Genomic DNA, 21710 nt, shown 5'->3' with positions numbered 1-21710 from the left:
GGTTAATGTAAAAATTATTATTACGAATTCATTTCATGGGTACCTATTGTAAAAAAATATTAAAAAATTATAAAGTCTATTCAAAATGTTTTAATTTGTAAAACAGAAGAATAAAAAAGTTCAATGGGACCCTCCCCTTCGCAGTTGTTACGTTATCGCTAATAACAAAACTATCGATTACACTCAACTTCACTCGCACTCGATTGGAGTAGGTAGATGAGTGAAACAATAGCTATTTAATTGGGCACTCACTCACAATTGAGTTAAAATTCAAAGGCACTCGTAATGACGTGTTAAAAAGTTAATAGGTTTTGCACACCGTTTTGTTTCAATGGTTTGAAATGGAGACTGCGGTTTCGATTACAAATTAGGGAAATTAGAGTTGCATCTGCACTTGTGAGTGCAATTATAGCCATGTTTAACTCACTACAATGAAGAAGATGAAGGGATCTGAACTTAGGGGGAGGTTTTGAAACGCGCCTCGAATAACGAGATTAATTATTATTCAACTGTTAGTTTTTTTAAATGTTAATATAAGACTGCAATTTTCTTAATTCAATTATAAATATTGCTAAAACATTACTAAATGTACCCAAAATATTTTGCAAAATTAAAAAAAAAATGTCCAACCTCAATTCATATATCAACATCTATGTACTTGGATTTTTCATATTGGACGATGTATTTTGACAACACACTTAAAAACAAAGTGTGAATTATACTGCCAAAACGATGACAATATCAAATACACCAATTAAAAAACAAAAAACCAAAAAAGAACACTGCATTCCAATTGATAGACCATAAATTACCCATAGATCCCGCAATTATTTATTCTCATAATTGTTTATTCAAAATTGTTATGGAACCGACGATATTTGTCGTATTGCGGCAACTCAAATAATTGCACAAATTGCTTGTGCACACCGGGTTAGAATATAAACAGTTGACGCGACGGTCGGTCAACTGGCGGCCGCTAAATTGTACGACAAATTGACTTCAATGTTTCAGAATAAACAACTATTGAAGCTTAGCTATTTTTAATTGTTACTGGCTTTTACTATTGGTTTATTTTTGTATTTTGTAGGTAATAGTTTTTTAGTTAACCTTTCGATTCCCATTCCTGAACCATAAAACTAAATAAATCTTTAGCCACGTAACCTTCAACACTTACATGCTTCAAGTTGACGGACACAAAGTATCAAATAGTTCGTCGTATTCCTAGTAAGCGTGCACTGTTTTATTGATAAAGGCGATGATTTTCTACTAAAGATCAGGTCCGTTAACTATAACTATTATGGTATACTCGAAAAAAAATTGTTTTTTTTTAATTTTCAGAAATAGTAGCCTTCCTTTTTAATGAAAACATGTCCAACTCTGACAATTATTTTTGACAATACCAATTGTAAAACAGTCATATTCCACAAAATTATCGAGCAATTTTAAAATTGTATCTATGGTCTATTTAGCTAAGGTCTACCCTAATTAGAACTACCAGCTATTCACTATCTTAATCAGTTTATAACGCATAATCAAGACGTTTTAAATGAATTAAATTTTTCTAGGTTTGTTTAAAATGAAATCTGACAGCACCTAATTTCGTCTAGTAGAGCAGTAAGAAAGAAACAAAAAATATTCTAGAAAATCAATTTTAATATGTACGGTCTATTTAGCTAAAGTCTACCCTAATTAAAACTGCCAGCTGTTCACTATCTAAATCAGTTTATAATGCATAATCAAGACGTTTTAAATGAATTAAATTTTTCTAGGTTTGTTTAAAATGAAATCTGACAGCACCTAATTTCGTCTAGTAGAGCAGTAAGAAAGAAAACGAAAAATATTCTAGAAAATCAATTTTAATATGTACGGTCTATTTAGCTAAAGTCTACCCTAATTAAAACTGCCAGCTAATCACTATCTAAATCAGTTTATAACGCATAATCAAGCCGTTTTAAATGAATTTACTTTATCTAGCTTTGTTTAAAATGTAATGACAGCACCTAATTTTGTCTAGTAGAGCAGTAAGAAAGAAAACGAAAAATATTCTACAAAATCAATTTTAATATGTACGGTCTATTTAGCTAAAGTCTACCCTAATTAAAACTGCCAGCTAATCACTATCTAAATCAGTTTATAACGCATAATCAAGCCGGTTTAAATGAATTTACTTTATTTAGGTTTGTTAAAAATGAAATCTGACAGCACCTAATTTCGTCTAGTAGAGCAGTAAGAAAGAGAACGAAAAATATTCTAGAAAATCAATTTTAATATGTACGGTCTATTTAGCTAAAGTCTACCCTATTTAAAACTGCCAGCTGTTCACTAACAAAATTAGTTTCGTCGTTATCAACCCATATACGGCTCACTGCTGAGCTCGAGTCTTCTCTCAGAATGAGAGGGGTTAGTTAGGCCAATAGTCCACCACGCTGGCCCAATGCGGATTGGCAGACTTCACACACGCAGAGAATTAAGAAATTCTCTGGTTTGCAGGTTTCCTCACGATGTTTTCCTTCACCGATTGAGACACGCGATATTTAATTTCTTAAAATGCACACAACTGAAGAGTTGGAGGTGCATGCCCCGGACCGGATTCGAACCCACGCCCTCCGAAATCGGAGGCAGAGGTCATATCCACTGGGCTAACACGCTAATTCACTAACAAAATTAGTTTATAACGCATAATCAAGCCGTTTTAAGTTAATTATATTTTTCTAGGTTTGTTTAAAATGAAATCTGACAGCACCTAATTTCGTCAAGTAGATCAGTAAGAAAGAAAACGTTAAGTTTCAAGTCACGCGCGGCCGGCGCCGGCGGTGGAGTGTGATGTCAAAGTGCATAGAGCAGAACGTGTCCTCATTTGTAACCCGGGCGACTTTACGTGGCTAGTAGGCGACTTTAGCTTCCTTATTCTTTTAACACTTTGCGATAACTGTGCCAAGTTACATAGAACTCGATAATTTGACAGTAGGTATTTAATTTTTACATCTGACTTTGTGTGGCTAGTAGGCGACTTTAGCTTCCTTATTCTTTTAATACTTGTGCAATAACTGTACCAAGTTATACAGAACTCGATAATTTGACAGTAGGTATTTAATTTTTACACCTGACTTTGTGTGGCTAATAGGCGACTTTAGCTTCCTTATTCTTTTAACACTTGTGCGATAACTCTGCCAAGTTACAAAGAACTCGATAATTTGACAATAGGTATTTTTTTACACCTCCAAAAAAACGTAGGTAAGTAATTTGGTAGTATTTTAATTTTTGTCACTTTCACTTTCATAGGTAGGTACAATTTTTAGAATGTGTCCTGATTTGTAACCCGGGCGATTTTTAGTGGCTAGTAGGCTACTTTAGCTTCCTTATTCTTTTAACACTTATGCGATAACTCTGTCAAGTTATATAGAACTCGACAATTTGTTAGTATTTTAAATTCTTTTACATTCATAGGTAGGTATAATTTTTAGAATGTGTCCTCATTTGTAACCCGGGCGACTTTACGTGGCTATAGTATGCGCATTATCATCTGAGTCGTCCGGTCATAAAAGTCAAAAAAGATAGGAATGTGCAGCGCGCCTACCTGCGCACCCTAATTATCGATAAACGGCTACCTGCGCACGTGCTAATGATGAGTCAATAATGATTTGGACGATTCTGATTGGTCGGTTTCTAATGTAATTGCATTGCGTATTTTTTTTGCTATAAATGTGTTTACTGCAATTAAATAAATACATTCATGTGTTACTCGTTGCGCACTATGGATACTAATATATAATAAATTTGGCAGAAGACGAAGATTCTGATGATGAAGACTCAGATGAAGATTAATTTTATTTAGTTAATAATTATATAATATGAAATATGTATTATATTAAATCAAATATTGTTAATTTTTTTAATTTTGTGAACAAGATACGATAATAAACTTTACTTATCGATAATATGTCTTTCATTGTTACACCCTTCACTAGACGGCTCCATAAGACCCATAAGTGCAAGCGAGATAGATATAGAGAAATGATTTATGGCCCTAAGACTCAGTTGTTAATGCTATTAGTATAGTAGGCGACTTTAGCTTCCTTATTCTTTTAACACTTTGCGAAAACTGTGCCAAGTTATACAGAACTCGATAATTTGACAGTAGGTAAAAAAACTTAGGTAAGTAATTTGGTAGTTTTTTAATTTTTGTCACCTTTATAGGCATGTGTAATTTTATTTTTACATTCATAAACAGGTATAATTTTTAGAATGTGTCCTCATTTGTAACCCGGGTGACTTTATGTGGCTTGTAGGCGACTTTTAGCTTGCTTATTATTTAAGACCTTAAGTGATAACTCCTTCGTTAAGTTTTATGGAACTCTATAATTTGGTAGTTTATTTTTTCAGCTTAGCCGTAAGCCATAATAGGTAAGTATACCTAATTTTCTTTTAAAAATCCACGGAGCCAATGTCATTAACTAACAAAATCCGGACTATAGGTAATTAATAATAATATATTAAATACAAATACTTGATTTCTTTATATACGAAATTCTAAAAGTAAAAAAAAAAACTAAATAGGTACCTACCTACCTAAGTAAAATCAAATCCCAAACCTAAAATAAAACAGCCTAAGCCAAATAGATAAAAAAAAATATTACCTTTCAAAAAAAATAGTGTAAACCTACAAAGTTTCAAAATATTCAAACGTAAAGACGTTCAAACGCTGCAAGCTTGCCAGTTTAACGACTAACTGCACACCGCACAGCGATAGCTAGAGGGACCGATTGAAACCACGCGTTAAGCATAATTTGCTGAAAACTGTCGGGAGCTTGATTTGCACAGACAATGTTCACAAGCTGTTGAAAGTAGATTGAAATAAGATTATTTTCAATCGGTTGAATATATCGCTTCTACTACACGAAAGAAAAATAACTTCTTTCTTTTTTGAAAACATAATATTGTCAATTAGCAAAACTAACATTGTAAATTAAAGTTTGTTTATTTGATAACAATTATGTCAAAATGGATGAGCTGATTTGAATGATCTCTAGAACGAGCAATGGTCTTAGTTCTACAATCAGTTTTACTAACATTGTAAATGCAACACAATAATAAAACGGCTAAACAGATTTGAATGATCTTTAGTAAGAGGTCTTACTTTTATTTGGACGCACGTGTCGGAAACTGGTTGACATCAGAAGCATACTTAGAGAGCAAAGCACGATTATTGAATGGGAACCTATCAGGTCTAACAATTCCCAATAAGAATGTTACCAATAAATCTTCGAGTGGCAGAGAATTACCTTGAGCGAAGTCCCGGACTTGTGACCGAAGGATGTAGGGTTAAAGACGTCTTTTAAAAATAGTTAACACTCCCCTTCTCCACTCAAGTCACTCAACTCGTCGAACGTCACAATAAGAATGAGCTAGGCCGCTTCTTACTACTTCCCACCTAACTCAAGAAACATTTCATACTATCTCGGCTCGTGACGACACGAGTTAACCGATCGTATGACTCACTCGCGCCGATACATGCAATAAACTTTCCACGAAAAAACACAATTCCAGTATACACCCGAGTTGTTTGGAGGCAGACATGTCTATCAGTCGTAAAAAGCTAGACTCACATTATAAAAAAAATGTTCAACAAAACGCAAAACTCATCTTTAATCCGCATGTAACAAGCGTAACCGAACATGACGCAAGTAACAAAGAGGCATAATCTTGCAGGCCACAAAGACTAAGAATACCGTAGTAGTGTCTACCCGCCCCATTCCACTTTATACCACCCTACGTACAAGAATTTATTCAGGGCTATCTGCGTTCTCTATTAGTGGATTACGTTTAATAAAAAAACAGTCTCTGGGCAGAAGCAAATAGAAAATAGTAGAAAAAAAGTAGGTAGGTCCTTAAACGAACTTACAGCTACGTATTTTTGTATTTTAATTTCGTTTATTTTTCTAGTTCGTTATTTATAGATCCTAAAAATAATTGAATATTGTTTAGTTTTGTTTTTCATAATACAAAATGCATAGGGACTTTTTTGAATGGTGTCTCGCCTTGTACTAACTAATGGCCGCCACGTATACTCGTGAAATTCAGTTTTTCACAAATCCCATATATCCCACATATTTTTTTTAAAAAAAAGTATAGATACGTTGCTCAACCGCCTTTATCTTCCAGTGAACGTTCCAACTATTAGCCCAAACAAACAGATAGATAGACAAAAATTTAAAACAAGCTTGATTGTGTTTTAGTATCGTAATAACTAAAAGCACTTGAAACACTAACTTGACATCCCAGACAAACACTTGAATGTTATTTATATGTATTGATTGATTAGGATTAACAGCAGCATTATTAAACCAAGCTAACATTTTACTCCGCAACTATTTAGTCGCTGGCACCAGTTTCAAGCTTCCTTCTTCCTTCCAATCGATTAGGGAAGAGAGATACGTCCGGATGTCAGCCTGGGACGCGACAGTCACGCACAAAAGCAGCTAAGGATACGACTGGTCGTACTGTAAATAGAGTGGTAGATCTTTTTATATCAATTACGGGCTATAGTGTCGCCATCTGTATCTGTAGCCATCTGATTGGGCCATCAATAAAAAAAATTTAGTGACAGCCCTAACAGTTCTACGGCGTCTAGATCGTAGCTCAAAGCGAGTGGGGAAAAAGGACATCGCTGTCATGTCATGACCTCTATTAGCTGTGTGACACTTCGTGTCGACGACGTCATTATCACACGGCTCAGCTTCCCGCATACTTGCAATTACGTGCGTTTGACTGATGGAAATCGTCATGTAACTAACCTACGTGGAATGCTAGAACTAGAATCTTAATGTTCCCTTTTAGTAAATCTGAATTAGAAACGAACTTCACCCATCTATTTTTCAATATTTATTGTATTTAATGGACTGTTATCGCCGCGTTTGCCGCTTTTTAATTTACATGTTGTTAATAAATAGTGTAGGAAATAGTAGTCTGTGACGGATATGACGTCGCTCGATCTCGTGTTGGCTTCAGTGTGCTTGTGGCGTTCGAGCCGTCCACATCTCTTGTTGTGTAATTCTTTATGGGTTACTTGGGATAGTCGGGGAGAGTAACTTGAGTGGAAAAGGGGAGTGTTTGATATCAGTAAAAGGCGCCTTTAACCCTACATACATCGTTCACAAGTACGTGACTTCACTCAAGGTCATTCTCTGCCATTCTAGGGTCTTATTTTGGTTACAGTTTGATTTGTTAATTAAGTTGTCCTGACAAGTGTTGTGAATCATAACCTTTGTTCGACATAAGTTTTCTTATATTTGTAATCACCTTTTGAGTCCTATAATAGGACGAAAAGTGTTTTATGTCAAACTACCAGATGCTCGCGACTTCGTCCGCATGGAATTCTGTTTTTCGCAAATCTCGCAAAATCCATGGATTTTTTCGGGATGAAAGATAGCTTAAATGATAATCCCGGCTAAATCGGTTCAGTGGTTGCGGCGTTATAGAGTAACAAATCTCCAAACAAACATCCATACAAACTTTCGCGTTTATAATATTAGTAGGATTTAGTAAGTTAAATAATATATTGCGAGTATGTTGCCTAAAAAATCCTAGCGAACCTATTATTATCAACTCTCATTAAAGATAGTTTGGTCTAGAGTTATTGAGGCAACCTACTGGCAATATATTATTTAACGTACTAAATTTGATATGAAACACTTTTCATCCATTATCAGATGGGTGGGTCGTTTCTAATACAGATCTAAGACTATTTCCTCTACGGTGTAGTTAATTAAAAAGTTGTTTTGGAATAAGATGATTTCTTTGACTCCGTTCGAGCGACGACTCTCCACTTGATCTGCCATCTTTGTCACATCCTTGTGTCATATGCAACCCCATTCAATATTTTTTATTATTAGGGATGGCACATAATAATAGAGATGTACTGTACAATCGATAAAAACGCCATGATAAGTCTACGTTTTTTATGATCTTTGGCAGTTAGCTTATTGAAGAAGCGACTAGATTCTATTAATAAAGTCATGTACCTACTTCCTTCTTCTTTTATGAACTTCAGAGTAATTTTATCGTATCGTATTTAAATTGCAATGATACTCTGATAATATCTGTAGAGATCAGCATGTTTAACTAGGGATGTACCAAAAAAGCCTGCTTCTCAGCTTATATAAGTATTAGGTATACCTATACCTTTTCTGACCTTCAGAGGTCGGCCTATTCAGCTGGTGGGGGGTAGTGGCGGAGGTAGCGCCAGCGCGGTAGGCGCGGTGGGTAGTCCAGGGTACCACCACCCCGTTCAAAGGTCAGCCTGTTTAACTAGGGATGTAGGTACATTGTAAAAATATCTACCTCGTTTATGGTCTTCGGACGTCGGCCTATTCAGCTGGGGGGGTAGTGGTGCAGGTAGCGCGGGCGCGGTAGGCGCGGCGGGTAGCCCAGGGTACCACCACCCCGTGGCTGCCTGCCCATTGAACATCCTCAGCTTCTCATACACGCTGTCGTTCTGCGCTGATGCTGCTTGCTCCTTCTGTGATGCTAGGTTCCTTAGCACGCGGTTGATTGATGACACCTGTTCAGATGAGATTTGTTAGATAAGAATTGAGTAAACTTTTGACGGCCTCCGTGGCGCATTGGTATAAGCGGTGGATTTACAAGGTCCAGGGTTCGATTGAGGTTTTCTTAATTGATCCAGGTCTGGCTGGTGGGAGGCTTCGGCCGTGGTTTACCACCCTACCGACAAATACGTACCGAAAAGCAATTTAGCGTTCATGTACGATGTCGTGTAGAAACCGAAAGAGATTTTCATCCTTCTCCTAACAAGTTAGTCCGCTTCCATCTTAGATTGCATCATCACTTACCACCAGGTGAGAGTGTAATCAAGGGCTAACTTGTAAAGAATAAAAAAAAATAATGATACTAAGCTTATTCGAATACTAGCAGACACCAGCGAATTCGTCCGCATGGAAACCTTAAAAGGGAACAGAAAACGCTCTAAGGCTATGACCACACTCGACTTCACTTTCTACCTTGCTCTGCGGGTAGACGGAATTAGAGCAAAATGTATTACAACATGAACAAAATACATGTACCTATGTGAGTGGCATAGTAGGTAACAGATAAGATCAAATATGGAGATGATTACAACCCACAAAAAAAAACCTAAAAATTTTAAGAAGAGGAAGTATTCCGTTGGTCAAACTAAGAAATCAAGCCAATCTATACTAATATTATAAAGCTGAAGAGTTTGTCTGATTGAACGCGATAATCTCAAGAACTACTGGTCCGATTTGAAAAATTCTTTAAGTGTTAGATAGCCTGTTTATCGAAGAAGGCTATAGGCTATATTTTATCCCCGTATTCCTACGGAAACGAGAACCACGCGGGTGAAACCGCGTGGCGTCTGCTAGTATACTAATAAGATTTAAATATACATACATATATCTGTCGTTATTGAATAACAAACCAATCCAAACCAAAAGGGAATTTGTAATTGAAAACATACACAAAATCAATATAACATACGAAACAAACTTTCATAACCAACAAAAATTCCACTTCACAGTACCTATACGACTACCCATATTAGACCCCTAGGTATACCTATATACGAGTAGGTACATCAACACATGAACACACTCCCGTCCCAATCTCAGCCGAACTAAATAACTATCTAATAGGAAACAAATTGCAAAACGCCCCGCCCTTTTAACTTCCAAGCACGTGTAATTTAAAATTTAATATGATTACTAAATTCCAATCGGGAGCCTCAAAGGGACACAGATTAGGGCCCTCCCCACCCTACACCCCTTCAGGGCCTAAAAACCCCAATTTCATCTACTTTCGCCGAAAAAGCACGCATGCGTAAAAACCTAACCCACACAAATATAGCCCATGTTATATGTATGCTCGTTTAAGGCATCTCTAGATGGGCCAACAAATCTATTGCCGACACCAATGTTATTATAATAAGGATTCGTTACTGGATCTAGATTTGATAATCATAAACCTAAGAACATTCAGAGTTGAAATAAAATAGCATATTAATCTAATACTGGAGTAAAAAATATGAAAATATGGCAATTGAATATGCATTAATTCATTCAGTTACGATGTTAACCTGTTTCAATAACTTTGGTTGACCATTTAAATCTATAACACCTCATAATGTACTTAATATTTTATATTTAAAATTACATTTATTTTTAGCGTATGTAACCAGCTATTATTATTTAAATAATACAATAATCATAATATTTATCTGCAGCTTAAAGTATAAACTATGTATAATAATTCTAAATAAATTTACCTAATATCTATAACCAAAATGGTTAACAAATACATATCAACAAAGGGTTATTTACACGTCCCAACCAAGTTACATAATTGAAATCAGACAAATTCGATATCAAAAAGTCAACTGACCTAAGTCGGAATATGTGAAGAAACTTTATACCTATAGGTATCTATGTATGCCCATTTTAACACGCACAATTCCGTACATAGTTATGTACATAGACAACACCGCGGGGCGTCCCTAGATAATAATATCTATCTGTTTTCTCGTTGCTATCGGCAACGGGGAAAATGTATTTTTCCGCGCGAAGGGGGAAGCTGGAAAATCGTGGACGTGTTCAACAGTTCTCGAGATATTGCGTTCGTAATCGATTTTCTTCGGACAGTTTGTAGGTTTTTGTTGTAAGTCGTTTACTCAATAGAGATAAAATATTTTTTCTAAGAATTAATAAACTTATTTTATTTATAGCGAGCATGGATGCAGACGCATAAAAACCATGTTGTATGGAAGTCCTCAAAACAGTAATTTTTTACGTTCCGAAGCGTTAGCGTGTGTAGAGAGAGAATAAATGTGCTACATGACTACATGCCCTGATTTTCAGCTCCAGGTGCCGCCACAAACATAACTTTTCATAACCTTATAATCACAGAATAAAGAATATCCAAAATGAGACTTTACAAGCAGCGTAGTAAAGCCGGTGAAACCCATTAAAAAAACGACAGTTAAAACTAAAGTTTAAAGTAGGTACATTCGCTACGCTATACTACGCTACGCTACACTACGCTAGGGCTTAACCCGGCACCTGTTAAATAGGTGACAGACAGACAACTGCCTGAAGTATTGGCATAAATACTCAATAGAACTATTAAAATAATAATTGTAAAAATGTTAATTGTAAAAATAATGAATTTTGTATATTGTATTGCAATTGTAACTTTATTTTTAATTTAATTTGGTAATTATGACTATTGGTGTTATTTTTTCTTTTTTCTTTGTAATTTCATTTAATTAAATTTAGTAATTGTGACTGTATTTATCTTTTTCTTAATCTCATTTCATTTAATTTGGTAATTGTGACTATTTGTATTTTTTATATTTGCACACTATTAATTTAGTGGAATGTTGTATTCTTGCAAATAAACAATTATTATTATTATTTTTAGCTACGGCCGCGCAGTTTTGCCCGCGTGGTTCCCGTTCCCATAGGAATACGGGGATAATATATAACCTATCCTACCTTCCTCGATAAATGGGCTATATAACACTGAAAGAATTTTTCAAATCGAACCAGTAGTTCCTGAGATTAGCGCGTTTAACTAAACAAACAAATTTTATAATATTAGTATACAAGTAGATGAAAAAGTAGGTACTTTAAACCAAATAAAAAAGCATTGTTCGAGCTTTTAAAACTAAAGTTCAAAGTACATACGCTATACTACGCTACGCTACGCAACACTACCCTAGGGCTTAACCCAGCACCTGTGCATTACCTTCCATTAGCGTAACCGGGATTACGCGGCGAGTTGCCCGACCGATAGTTCACATTTACCAGTTATTTTGAAACATTTTACGTGTTAAACTAAATATATGTTACGTTCTAAAATAGTATAACATTTAAACTTTACCTACAAACTCAATAAAATGGATGGACTTCATTCAAATACAAAAAAAAAGAGGAAGTTTTTTATGTTTGTTACCTAATAATTTTCCCATCATATATTAATCAATTTTAAAAATGTTTTTTTTTTGTTAGGAAGAGTACGTACCTATACTTGAAGATTGGTCCCATTTAATTTTCACGAAAATCAGGCTCAGTGATTTTGTGTTAAAATCAAAACAAGTGAACGAAATTGCCCATACAGTGGCGTTTACAGTCACTATGCTAAAATCGAAAAATAAAATCTTTAAAAAAAAATCAATAAAGAAAGAAACAAAATGAAATTTATGAGCCTATTTGGCATAGCACCGACTTCAAACCGATCAATAAAAAGGACATAAGCACGATGTATTTTTCACTTTCTAGAGAAATGCATCTTTGAAACTTTTTGGTTAAGTTTTTTTTTGTGTTTGAAAACAATTTATTTTAAAATAGCAAAAATTACAATTAACCTTGCGTTTAATATGTAACACGTTGCAGTTTGCGAATTTTACTCCATGATCAGATATCTCATGAAGTCGTGAAATCTCGTAATATCTTCATTGGTTAGCCTGTATTCATTCATTGTTTAGTTAGTCCTGCATTCTGCGAAGTGGCAGCGATGTGACATCGCTCGTTTCCAAGGCAACTTAGTTGTTAGTGAGTTATTATTGGCATCCCATAGAAATAACGTTCAAATTCTAATAAAACTTTTTGTAGGCGAATGTTACATCGACGAGTATACTCTTAAAATAGCGGAATCACACCTCAGGTGAATCATAATTCGTATATTGATTCTTATAAAATACCTACCTTAGTAGATTGGTATCCACATGTCACATGAGTGGCTAACCTGACATAATACCAATGTCAATCTCATTTGTATTCAAATAAGAATATTATTTATTCACAATCCACATGCTATAAGAAAAATTCAATTAATTTAAAATCCAATTCTCTACAACGCATAAATCAATTCTGTAATTGAAACGTCGAAAAAATAGTCGTTCGAAATTTAAAAAGAGCCAATAATCGAGGTGCATTTACAACAAGCGCTGCTAGTGACAGCTTACCGGCCAATCAGATAGCCGGATTAGAGTAGCGCGCTCCTATTAGAATTTCAAAGGATTTATTTTGTTTGTCGTCGCAAGAGGTTTATTTTTGTAAATGCTTGTAAGAAATGTTTTTATCTTTAACCGGTTAAATACATACGGATAAAGTCCGTGTACATTTTTTTTTTGTAAATAACGAATATGGTAAATTAGTTAATTGGTCTGCCTAGTCCTTAACAACCTAGTCTAGACCTACCAATATGCCAATTTTGATTAATTATTCTTTTTATACCTGTATAATCCTGGGTTTGAGTCCAGGGTTGGGTTATATAATATTGAATTTTCCTAACTTTAGTCAACTCTCAATTAAAATGAAGTCAGGTTTTAACACGATCGATGTAAAACGAAGATTGGATCTAAAAGATTATATGTCACCACAATTAAATTTTTAGTACGGGGTCAAAATCACCCCGTAGGTACTGCATGAAGTTTTTTTTTATAATAATGAACAACAGATAAATGATTGCCACTGTGAACTGTGAACGCTGTGAACGATTATAAACAGAAAGAGGTTTTAACACGTTCGATGTGAAACGAAGATTGGGTCAAAAAGACTAAATATAGCCACAATGAAACTTTTAGTACGGGGATAAAATCACCCCGTAGGTACTTTACGAAGTTTTTTTGTATAATAGATAAACTATAGATAAATTTTTGCCGCTGTGAACATGTTAAAAGGTTTTGCCCAATTTTAAATTAGTGCCGGTGTTAAAAGTAGATTTTGCATAGTGGATATAGGACCTTTTGAGTCTGCGACCCCCGAATCAGTGGCCAGCGATGTGTGTAAAGGGCCCGTTCAGTTTGAGCCGACTCGGGGGTCCGGGTGCGATTTAAAAATCGTTGCGTGAAGTGGGGTTCAAAAATAAATATGTGGCCGTTCCTGTTAATTATTATTATTTTCAGGGTTCCGTAGTAAATTTTTAATGAGTAGTAGTCGAACATTATAAGTACAGTTATGAGTTTGGCGGGAAAATCGTAGGAATAACATGTAGCGCGCCTTACTAAAGCATGATATGAGTTTAATAGAACCGGCTTACGGACAATGGACTCTATATTTTCCCACTTTCGCCTTATTAAGGCAAATTATTCAATTGAAAAATATAACTTGAGGACTGGCTAAATGCAAAAAGGCCATAAATAAAAAAATAATAAAGTACTGTCATGTACAAATATATAGTCAGAACAGCCGTAGATGTGAAGCTACCATAATATCATCAGTAAACACTAACCAATTTTTCAGACCAATTCACTGCTGCTAGGCGGAAATAATACCTACCAAGGTATGTACCTAAATAAGGCAGGTGTAGGTATAAATACCTACCAGACTATATCAAAATACAAATAAATAAAAATCCGTTAATGTGCTATAAAAACTCCGTTAATTTTGTTTTTATTCCACATTACCGGATGTTTAGAATTTATTTTTTGCTGTATAAAATCTCCTACGTCTGGTAGGTAAGTATCTAAGTAAATCGTATTTTACTTCCGCCATGTCTAGGTTTTTTTACCCAGATTCTGCCTGGTAGAGTACTTAATTAACTTTTGATATCTTGGAATATCGTTAAGTTTCTTTAACCCAGGGGTCGTTTAAAGTGTGCACAAAAAATAAACAAAACATATTCTTATGTCTCAAGAAGTTTTCGCGTATTAGGGTTAATCTGATAAAAAAATGGCTCAACCGATTTTAACAATTATTTTTGTATATTTGATTATATGAGAGTAGGTTACAAAATATTTTGACCCCCAATTTAAGAACGAAAAAAAATTGATATCACAGAACAACGTGTGCCGAGTCAGCTATTTATTATAAAGAAGATACATTGAAAATGAATTTTATAAAATATCTATTGCTTAAACAGCCACTAGGTGTAGGTACCAAACAAGGTCATTGACCCAAACGCGCCGAAACTAAACGACATTAGGCGCTATACCATCGTGGCCTTTCATAAGCTTAAACATAATTCAATATTAATAATGTGTGAAGTCGAGCCTAAAATCCCACTACCGAATATGGCCTGAAACCAGATCCTTGACGCCTTCAAATGACGGCTGTACACTGGGCGACATGCATACGTTAGACGTATAATTAGAACATAGAAAAATGTGCCTTACTTCTTCAGATTTAAGAGTTACAATTGTGCAAACATTTGCGATAGATTACGTTGGTATTTATTTTAGTTTTGTTTTAAGACTTTAAGGCATTTTACGTATGTGTTTAGGTAGGTTTACCTCGTAGCTTCAGTGATTATAGTCTGGCAAGTTCGTTGATGACACTCCCATGATATGCGGGCGACGGGGGGGAAAGGCTGCGCGGGTGTGAAATCGTGCGTGCGGGGAAGTGAGGTGCGTCAGTCGCATATTTTCAACCCAGATTTAGCGAATTGTTGGTATTGGATAGACGCTGGCGTTACTTTTCGGAAGTTCGTCATGAATATATACCTAATAATTTTTTTTTTTTTGCTATCAACCGCGAAAAGCTGACGAACCCATGCGACAACGTCACCCAGATCCGAATACTCTCTACGTACGTTTCACCCCGAAACCGGAGCATCCGCAGGAGATGTTGACTCTACAACAACTTTGCAATTGCACGTTGTAGAGTCAACATCTCCCGAGGATGCTAATAATCAACTTTAACAGGTTGGTTACTGCGAAAAAAACAACAAAGAAACGAAAGTTAATAAAAAAGGCACAATTGTAAACAGGCTGTACGGTCAAAGATCTTTGCCGATACCTTGCAGACGAATTAAAAAATAACCACCAGATAAATACCCCAGATAAAGAATAGGAAGTTAATATATAAAATTACAATTTAATATTATTAAAAGTAGAATGTGATATAAGAAAACAAGAGCAAAGATAACAATCTTAGTGTGAGGGTACGTATCAAGTTTCGCGATTCAACGTGACTTGAGCACGCGCGATCCCCAGTGAACAGAGAATTGTAAACTAATGCATGGTGTACATTGACGATTATGTAAGAATCATACTTCCGCTAATATTTATACTTCATGTGTAATGATATTAGATACTGTTGTTAGATGTGTTACTAGCGCATGAAAAAAGAGGCGCTCAGAAGAGGAAATTTATAGTCAACTCAATGTTTTGTGGTCAATAATAAACGTTATTTAAACAAATAATACCTAAATATCGTCTACAATGTCGAGTTTTGTGTAAAAACGATATACCTATACATAAATATACAGGGTGAGGTAATTAATAGATAAAACGCAAATGGCAGATACCTACACCACCTAATTTTCTAAAACTAATTTGTAAATAGTTTTCCAAAAATCCCTAGGGTGACCAAGTTATATTTATTTTTCGTATTTTTCAAAATTTTCTATTTTGAATTAGTTTTTTCAATGTAGCTGCTGGAATTAGGATTTTGAAGATCTGGTTTTTGTTAAACATTACGGATTAAATTACCAATATATTATAAAGCTATTTTTTTAAATAATGTTTATTTGTTTTGCACATGAAGATTTGAATGCAATAAACAATTTAAAAAAAGAGCTGAAGTGTACCATTATTTTAAAAACTTGTACACATATTGAGGTTTGTAAATTGGTCTAAAACTTGTGTCTACTCTTTGTATTTACAAAGTTGCTGGTAAAAATGTATGGGAGGTCCTGACTTTTCAATACATTGGCGAATTCTTAATTGGCAATACATGATTGAAAATTGATTTTTCATACATAAAAAGTATCTTTTTGTCAGCTGGTCTTAGAGTGCACACACTCGAAGTTTGCGCATGGCCAAAATCAAGAACTAATCAAATGCCCCCATTTTGTTGTTTATCTCTATCTATCTCTAGGCGGGTAAAAGAGATCGCGGTAAAGCTGGCATCAAGAGCGCCACCAATCGCAGACAGACTTATACTAAGTAGGTAGGTACTAAGTTATAGTGATAGCCCTCAGAATTATGAATGATAGTTTATTCCCATTAAGCGAGCAATGGATCGTAAGTAATCGCATAGTGTCGGGTTATAGATCACCGTTGCGCGGCGCGCGGGCGTTTTCACGTCACTTTGACATTGACAGGTGTCACTAGGGATGCGCGCACGCACGTCGTTGCGTCGCGACATAACGATAGATCATACGATAGTGGTGTACCCGTGTAGGTGGTCTCGGATGACACGTTAGAACAAAAGCTTAACTATAGAACCGATCAGATTTTTTATCGATGGCGTTGTTAATTAAATTGAATGTAAAATGAACATAACGGTGGAAATGGATCCTTAAGGAACATATTTTTTTTATTATGCGTGATTTTTTTTTTTATTGTCTTCAAGTTAGCCCTTGACTACAATCTCACCTGATGGTAAGTGATGATGCAGTCTAAGATGGAAACGGGCTAACTTGTTAGGAGGAGGATGAAAATCCACACCCCTTTCGGTTTCTACACGGCATCGTACCGGAACGCTAAATCGATGAACGAGTCGAAAATTAGTACATTTTCGTTACCTACATATCCTCGGTAAATGAGTTTGGTGGCTTTCATTTGATGAAAGCGATTGAATTAGCGAATACAAGTGCAGCTTGCGTTACAGTGGACAAACAAATTGTCGCAGATTGTAGAAGCGTGTACAAACTTTCGCTATATCCCACAAAGTGCTCTAACACCACACGATACGATACGATAACGACATTGATTGAAACGATCAAAGGATTCGCAGTCTGACGTCACAAACAGCTTAGTGGCGTGACGTAGAGTCTAGTAGTAAAGACTACTACTGGAGTTTTCTACAAAAGATACATAACTTTTTTCCTTGATTATAGGGCTCCAAGATTAAGAGGATGTACTCTACAGTGGAGAGGTCATTGATTCGCCACCGCCCGTTAAACTTTACTCGTAGCTACTTCTAACACAGCCTTTACGACTAGGTGAAAGGGAATGTTGTGGTCTTATTAAAAATCAATGTGTGTGTTATAAAAAAATAATTTTGTTGTATCCTTATGTCACTTTTACTAATAAGAAACACCTACGAATATAACTACCGGCCTCTCAAATTGAAATTCAACAAGCTTTTTAGGCTGTCAAATAAATGTTATAAAGGCAGTCAAGACTACCCCTACTTTTTGTCAGAAATCAGTCGGGTAAAAAAAGATGTAAACACTATTTTCAGACAAATCGTATCGTCTGGTGTAAAAACGTTACGCAAGCTTTCATCGCTATTCAACATCAAAATCGACACAGACGGACAAAAGCCATTACATTCCAACAGAGGGGGCCAAGCCCCCGGGATTAGAATTACTATTGGCATTATCTATAAACATTTTAGCGTACACGCTTAACCCGCGGAGACCCGGGTTCGATTCCCCGGTGGAAAGCGGTTGGGGTGCGGTTGGAGGGGCATTTCGCAATTCTCTTAGGATCGCGTTGAGGGACCGGGCATTGTGTTCAGTTGATTATCGGTTAAATAAACTATTGCGAGGTAAAAAAGAGGTTTATAAGTAATTTTTCTTTGTGGAAACTGTGGAGTTACGTATATTTCAAGGTTTTAGCTGACTCGATGGGTTTTCAAAAATCCATAACTTCTTTCATATGGGGCATGTAATAATTACGATTCTCTTGTCTGGTCTCTTGTGTAAAAAATTGCCTGTCAATCGGTTTATTGGGCTTATCTTTTTTTTATTCTGTAGGCACAAGTTAGCCCTTGACTACAATCTCATCTGATGGTAAGTGATGATGCAATCTAAAATGGAAGCTAACTGACTTGTTAGGATGAAAATCCACACCCCTTTCGGTTTCTACACTCTACACGATATCGTACCGGAACGCTATAACGCTCAGCGGTAGGGTGGTAACTAGCCTCGGCCAAAGCCTCCCACAAGCCAAACCTCTGGAACGGCAGATCCGATATAAACAGGACTTTCATTGGAATATGGAAGAGGTTATTTAGCAACGAAAGGGTATAGTATCCAAAAAATCCATGGTTTACGCGTGATTAAAAAAAATAAACTAGCTTCACACGGGCGTCGCGAGTGTCAGCGCTAGTTCTTAATAAACTTTCGTAAAGTAACACATGCTTCTATTCAATCAAAATAACCGTGGAGCTTTTAAAGCTCTTAAAAGGTACTAATAATATATTTATGGAAAGTCCAATAAATGAAACAACAAAGCAAATTAGTAAACAAATTCACCTGGCGATATTGTATGACATTACATTATATTACGTAAATTAATCGTGATCATTGTTTTGTGGTAAACAATCATTTGCTCTACCAATACATTTTCATTATGTTCAATTGATGATTGGTTCAATGAAAAACTTTGATAGGCTCTTATATATCAACTAGCTGACGCCGCGCGGTTTTACCCGCGTGGTTCCCGTTCCCGCAGGAAAACGGGGATAATATATAGCCTATAGCTTTCCTCGATAAACGGGCTATGTAACACTGAAAGAATTTTTCAGATCGGACCAGTAGTTCCTGAGATTAGCGCGTTCAATCAAACAAACTCTTCAGCTTTATACATTAGTATAGATATAGATTAGGCTCAAATGTTTAATTGATTGTAGATAGTTTTTTGTCCTGGGTACACGTCTCAGGTGGGATGACAAATAACAAGTACGTATCTTTTTTTGGGTTTTTGTTGATATAATTACCTATTTTATTATTCTTAACCGACTTTAAAATGGGAAATTCGGCGGATTTTTTCATATTTTTTTTGTAAGTATTCTCCTTATTTACAATTTAGTGCATATTTTTTTTAAAGTAAAAAAAAATTCATTTGCTTTATTGTTAAAGAAAGAATCAAAACGTAGGTACCTAACTGGAAATTATAGAGTCAACCTTCTGATCTGATTTTTTATCTATGGCGTTGTTAATTAAATTGAATGTATAACGAACTTATCGGTGGAAATGGATTCTTAAGGAATTATAGAGTCAACACCTGAGAATTATCCTGTTATCATGTTGTCTGGATGTTGTTATCGGATTCATCGATTTTTCGCGATGAATAACAAAATAAATCCATGATTTATTTATGATTATCTTCCGCAAATTAACTAACACATGTTTTAATTCCCCAGAAAAAAAAAATAACTTCGGAAGATGAGCTTCTCAAAAAAAAAAATGGAACATCTTAATGACATTGTAAGTCGGGTGATCCAGTTACGACGGTGCGTGTAAACGAAAACGAAACTCCGTGGGGCTACGTAATACCTACCTGTACCTATATGTGTACTGCTGTACCTATACGTGTACATACGTGACACGAAGCCCCCAAAATGCGACGCAGTAGCGTTTTGGCGGTGTCACGTTACGTGCTGCTCGATCGAGCAAGCCACAAAATTTAAAACACTAAATTGTGTTTTTTTTTTAATTTTACATTTTCCGTTTATGTTACAGTAATTAGAGTGTAAACTGTATGAGAGAAAACGATTTACTATACCAACACGTTGACGTAAGAGACGTCACGATTTGACATACACACGCGTAACACGTTGACGTCATTCATCTAATATTATAAAGCAGAAGGGTTTGTTTGTTTGTTTCTCTGATTGAACGCGCTAATCTCAGGAACTACTGATTTGAAAAAATCTTTCAGTGTTAGATAGCCCATTTATCGAGGAAGGCTATAGGCTATATTTTATCCCTGTATTCCTACGAGAACGGTAATCACGCGGGTGAAACCACACGGCGTCTACTAGTTATGTATAATCGTGTACGAAATTTCCAATTGTTTGGCATCTTCATTATAACTATAAATTAAGAATCAAGCGTCTAACAATTTTGTTTATAATTGTACCTGCCTACGAAGACAACTGGTTTTTTTGTTTCAACTTACCTATATATTAACATAGCTGATCTGCCATAAATTTCTTTCACAGAGAAATACTAAAAACGCCATTAAACATTGCATCGACGGTGGGGGTAGAGAGCTGATAATAACTTTACGATCTATTCTCAGCCTACTAATAAAAACACAACATATACAAAAAAATCTGAAAATAGATCGAGCCATAGACCTAAACTTACCTCTCCTTACCTACTCATAAACCTAAATACTAGGCACCTATACCTACTACCTACTTCGTTATCAACCCATATTCGGCTCACTGCTGAGCTCGAGTCTCCTCTCGGAATGAGAGGGGTTAGGCCAATGGTCCACCACGCTGGCCCAATGCGGATTGGTAGACTTCACACACGCAGAGAATTAAGAAAATTCTCTGGTATGCAGGTTTCCTCACGATGTTTTCCTTCACCGTACCTACTTAGTATAACAGTAATTACGAAAATACTTAGGTAACTCTAAGAACAGTTTTTGTTGCACCGTCTACTGCCGGTATATCTACTGTGCCGGTACTTAAAGCGACAAAAAGTCTTAACTTACGTAGCGCAAACATTTATGAACAGTTGTCAGTCAAAGTTAGGAATTATCATATTAACAATGACACTGATAGCATCGTGTGTGAACAATGTGTGTAATTTATACAATTCATACCTCTCGATTATTCTCATAGCTGAAAATTCCGACATTTCCATACGTATCTGGACTTAACCATCAATTCCTATGCCGTCATAAGCAGTTGGTGGCAAGGGACAGATGCATGCTCACAGCGTGTGAGTGAAAGAGATAAAGAGTGTTTGTGCACTCGGGCGTAAAACACGGCATTACGATAGCAGCAGGAAGAAAAGTGACGTAAGTCACGTACAACCCAAAAGTAATG

The 21710-nt window shown here is 35.8% G+C and overlaps 1 protein-coding gene across 5 annotated transcripts in view; it reads right to left on the bottom strand.

Annotated features, from left to right (window-relative positions):
* The window catches only part of LOC112047137 (paired box protein Pax-6), a 104243-nt gene that overhangs the window by 30557 nt on the left and 51976 nt on the right, over positions 1–21710 (bottom strand). For all 5 annotated transcript variants that reach the window (XM_052888631.1, XM_052888633.1, XM_052888632.1 and 2 more), the window contains one exon: positions 8341–8560. In XM_052888631.1, coding sequence (XP_052744591.1) covers positions 8341–8560 — 220 coding nt within the window. The remainder of the gene's footprint in view (positions 1–8340; positions 8561–21710) is intronic.

This window comes from Bicyclus anynana, chromosome 23 (assembly GCF_947172395.1).
Source record: "Bicyclus anynana chromosome 23, ilBicAnyn1.1, whole genome shotgun sequence".
NCBI lineage: Eukaryota > Metazoa > Arthropoda > Insecta > Lepidoptera > Nymphalidae > Bicyclus > Bicyclus anynana.
The sequence above is the reverse complement of the archived record's forward strand: the minus strand, read 5'-3'. Positions and strand labels throughout refer to the sequence as shown.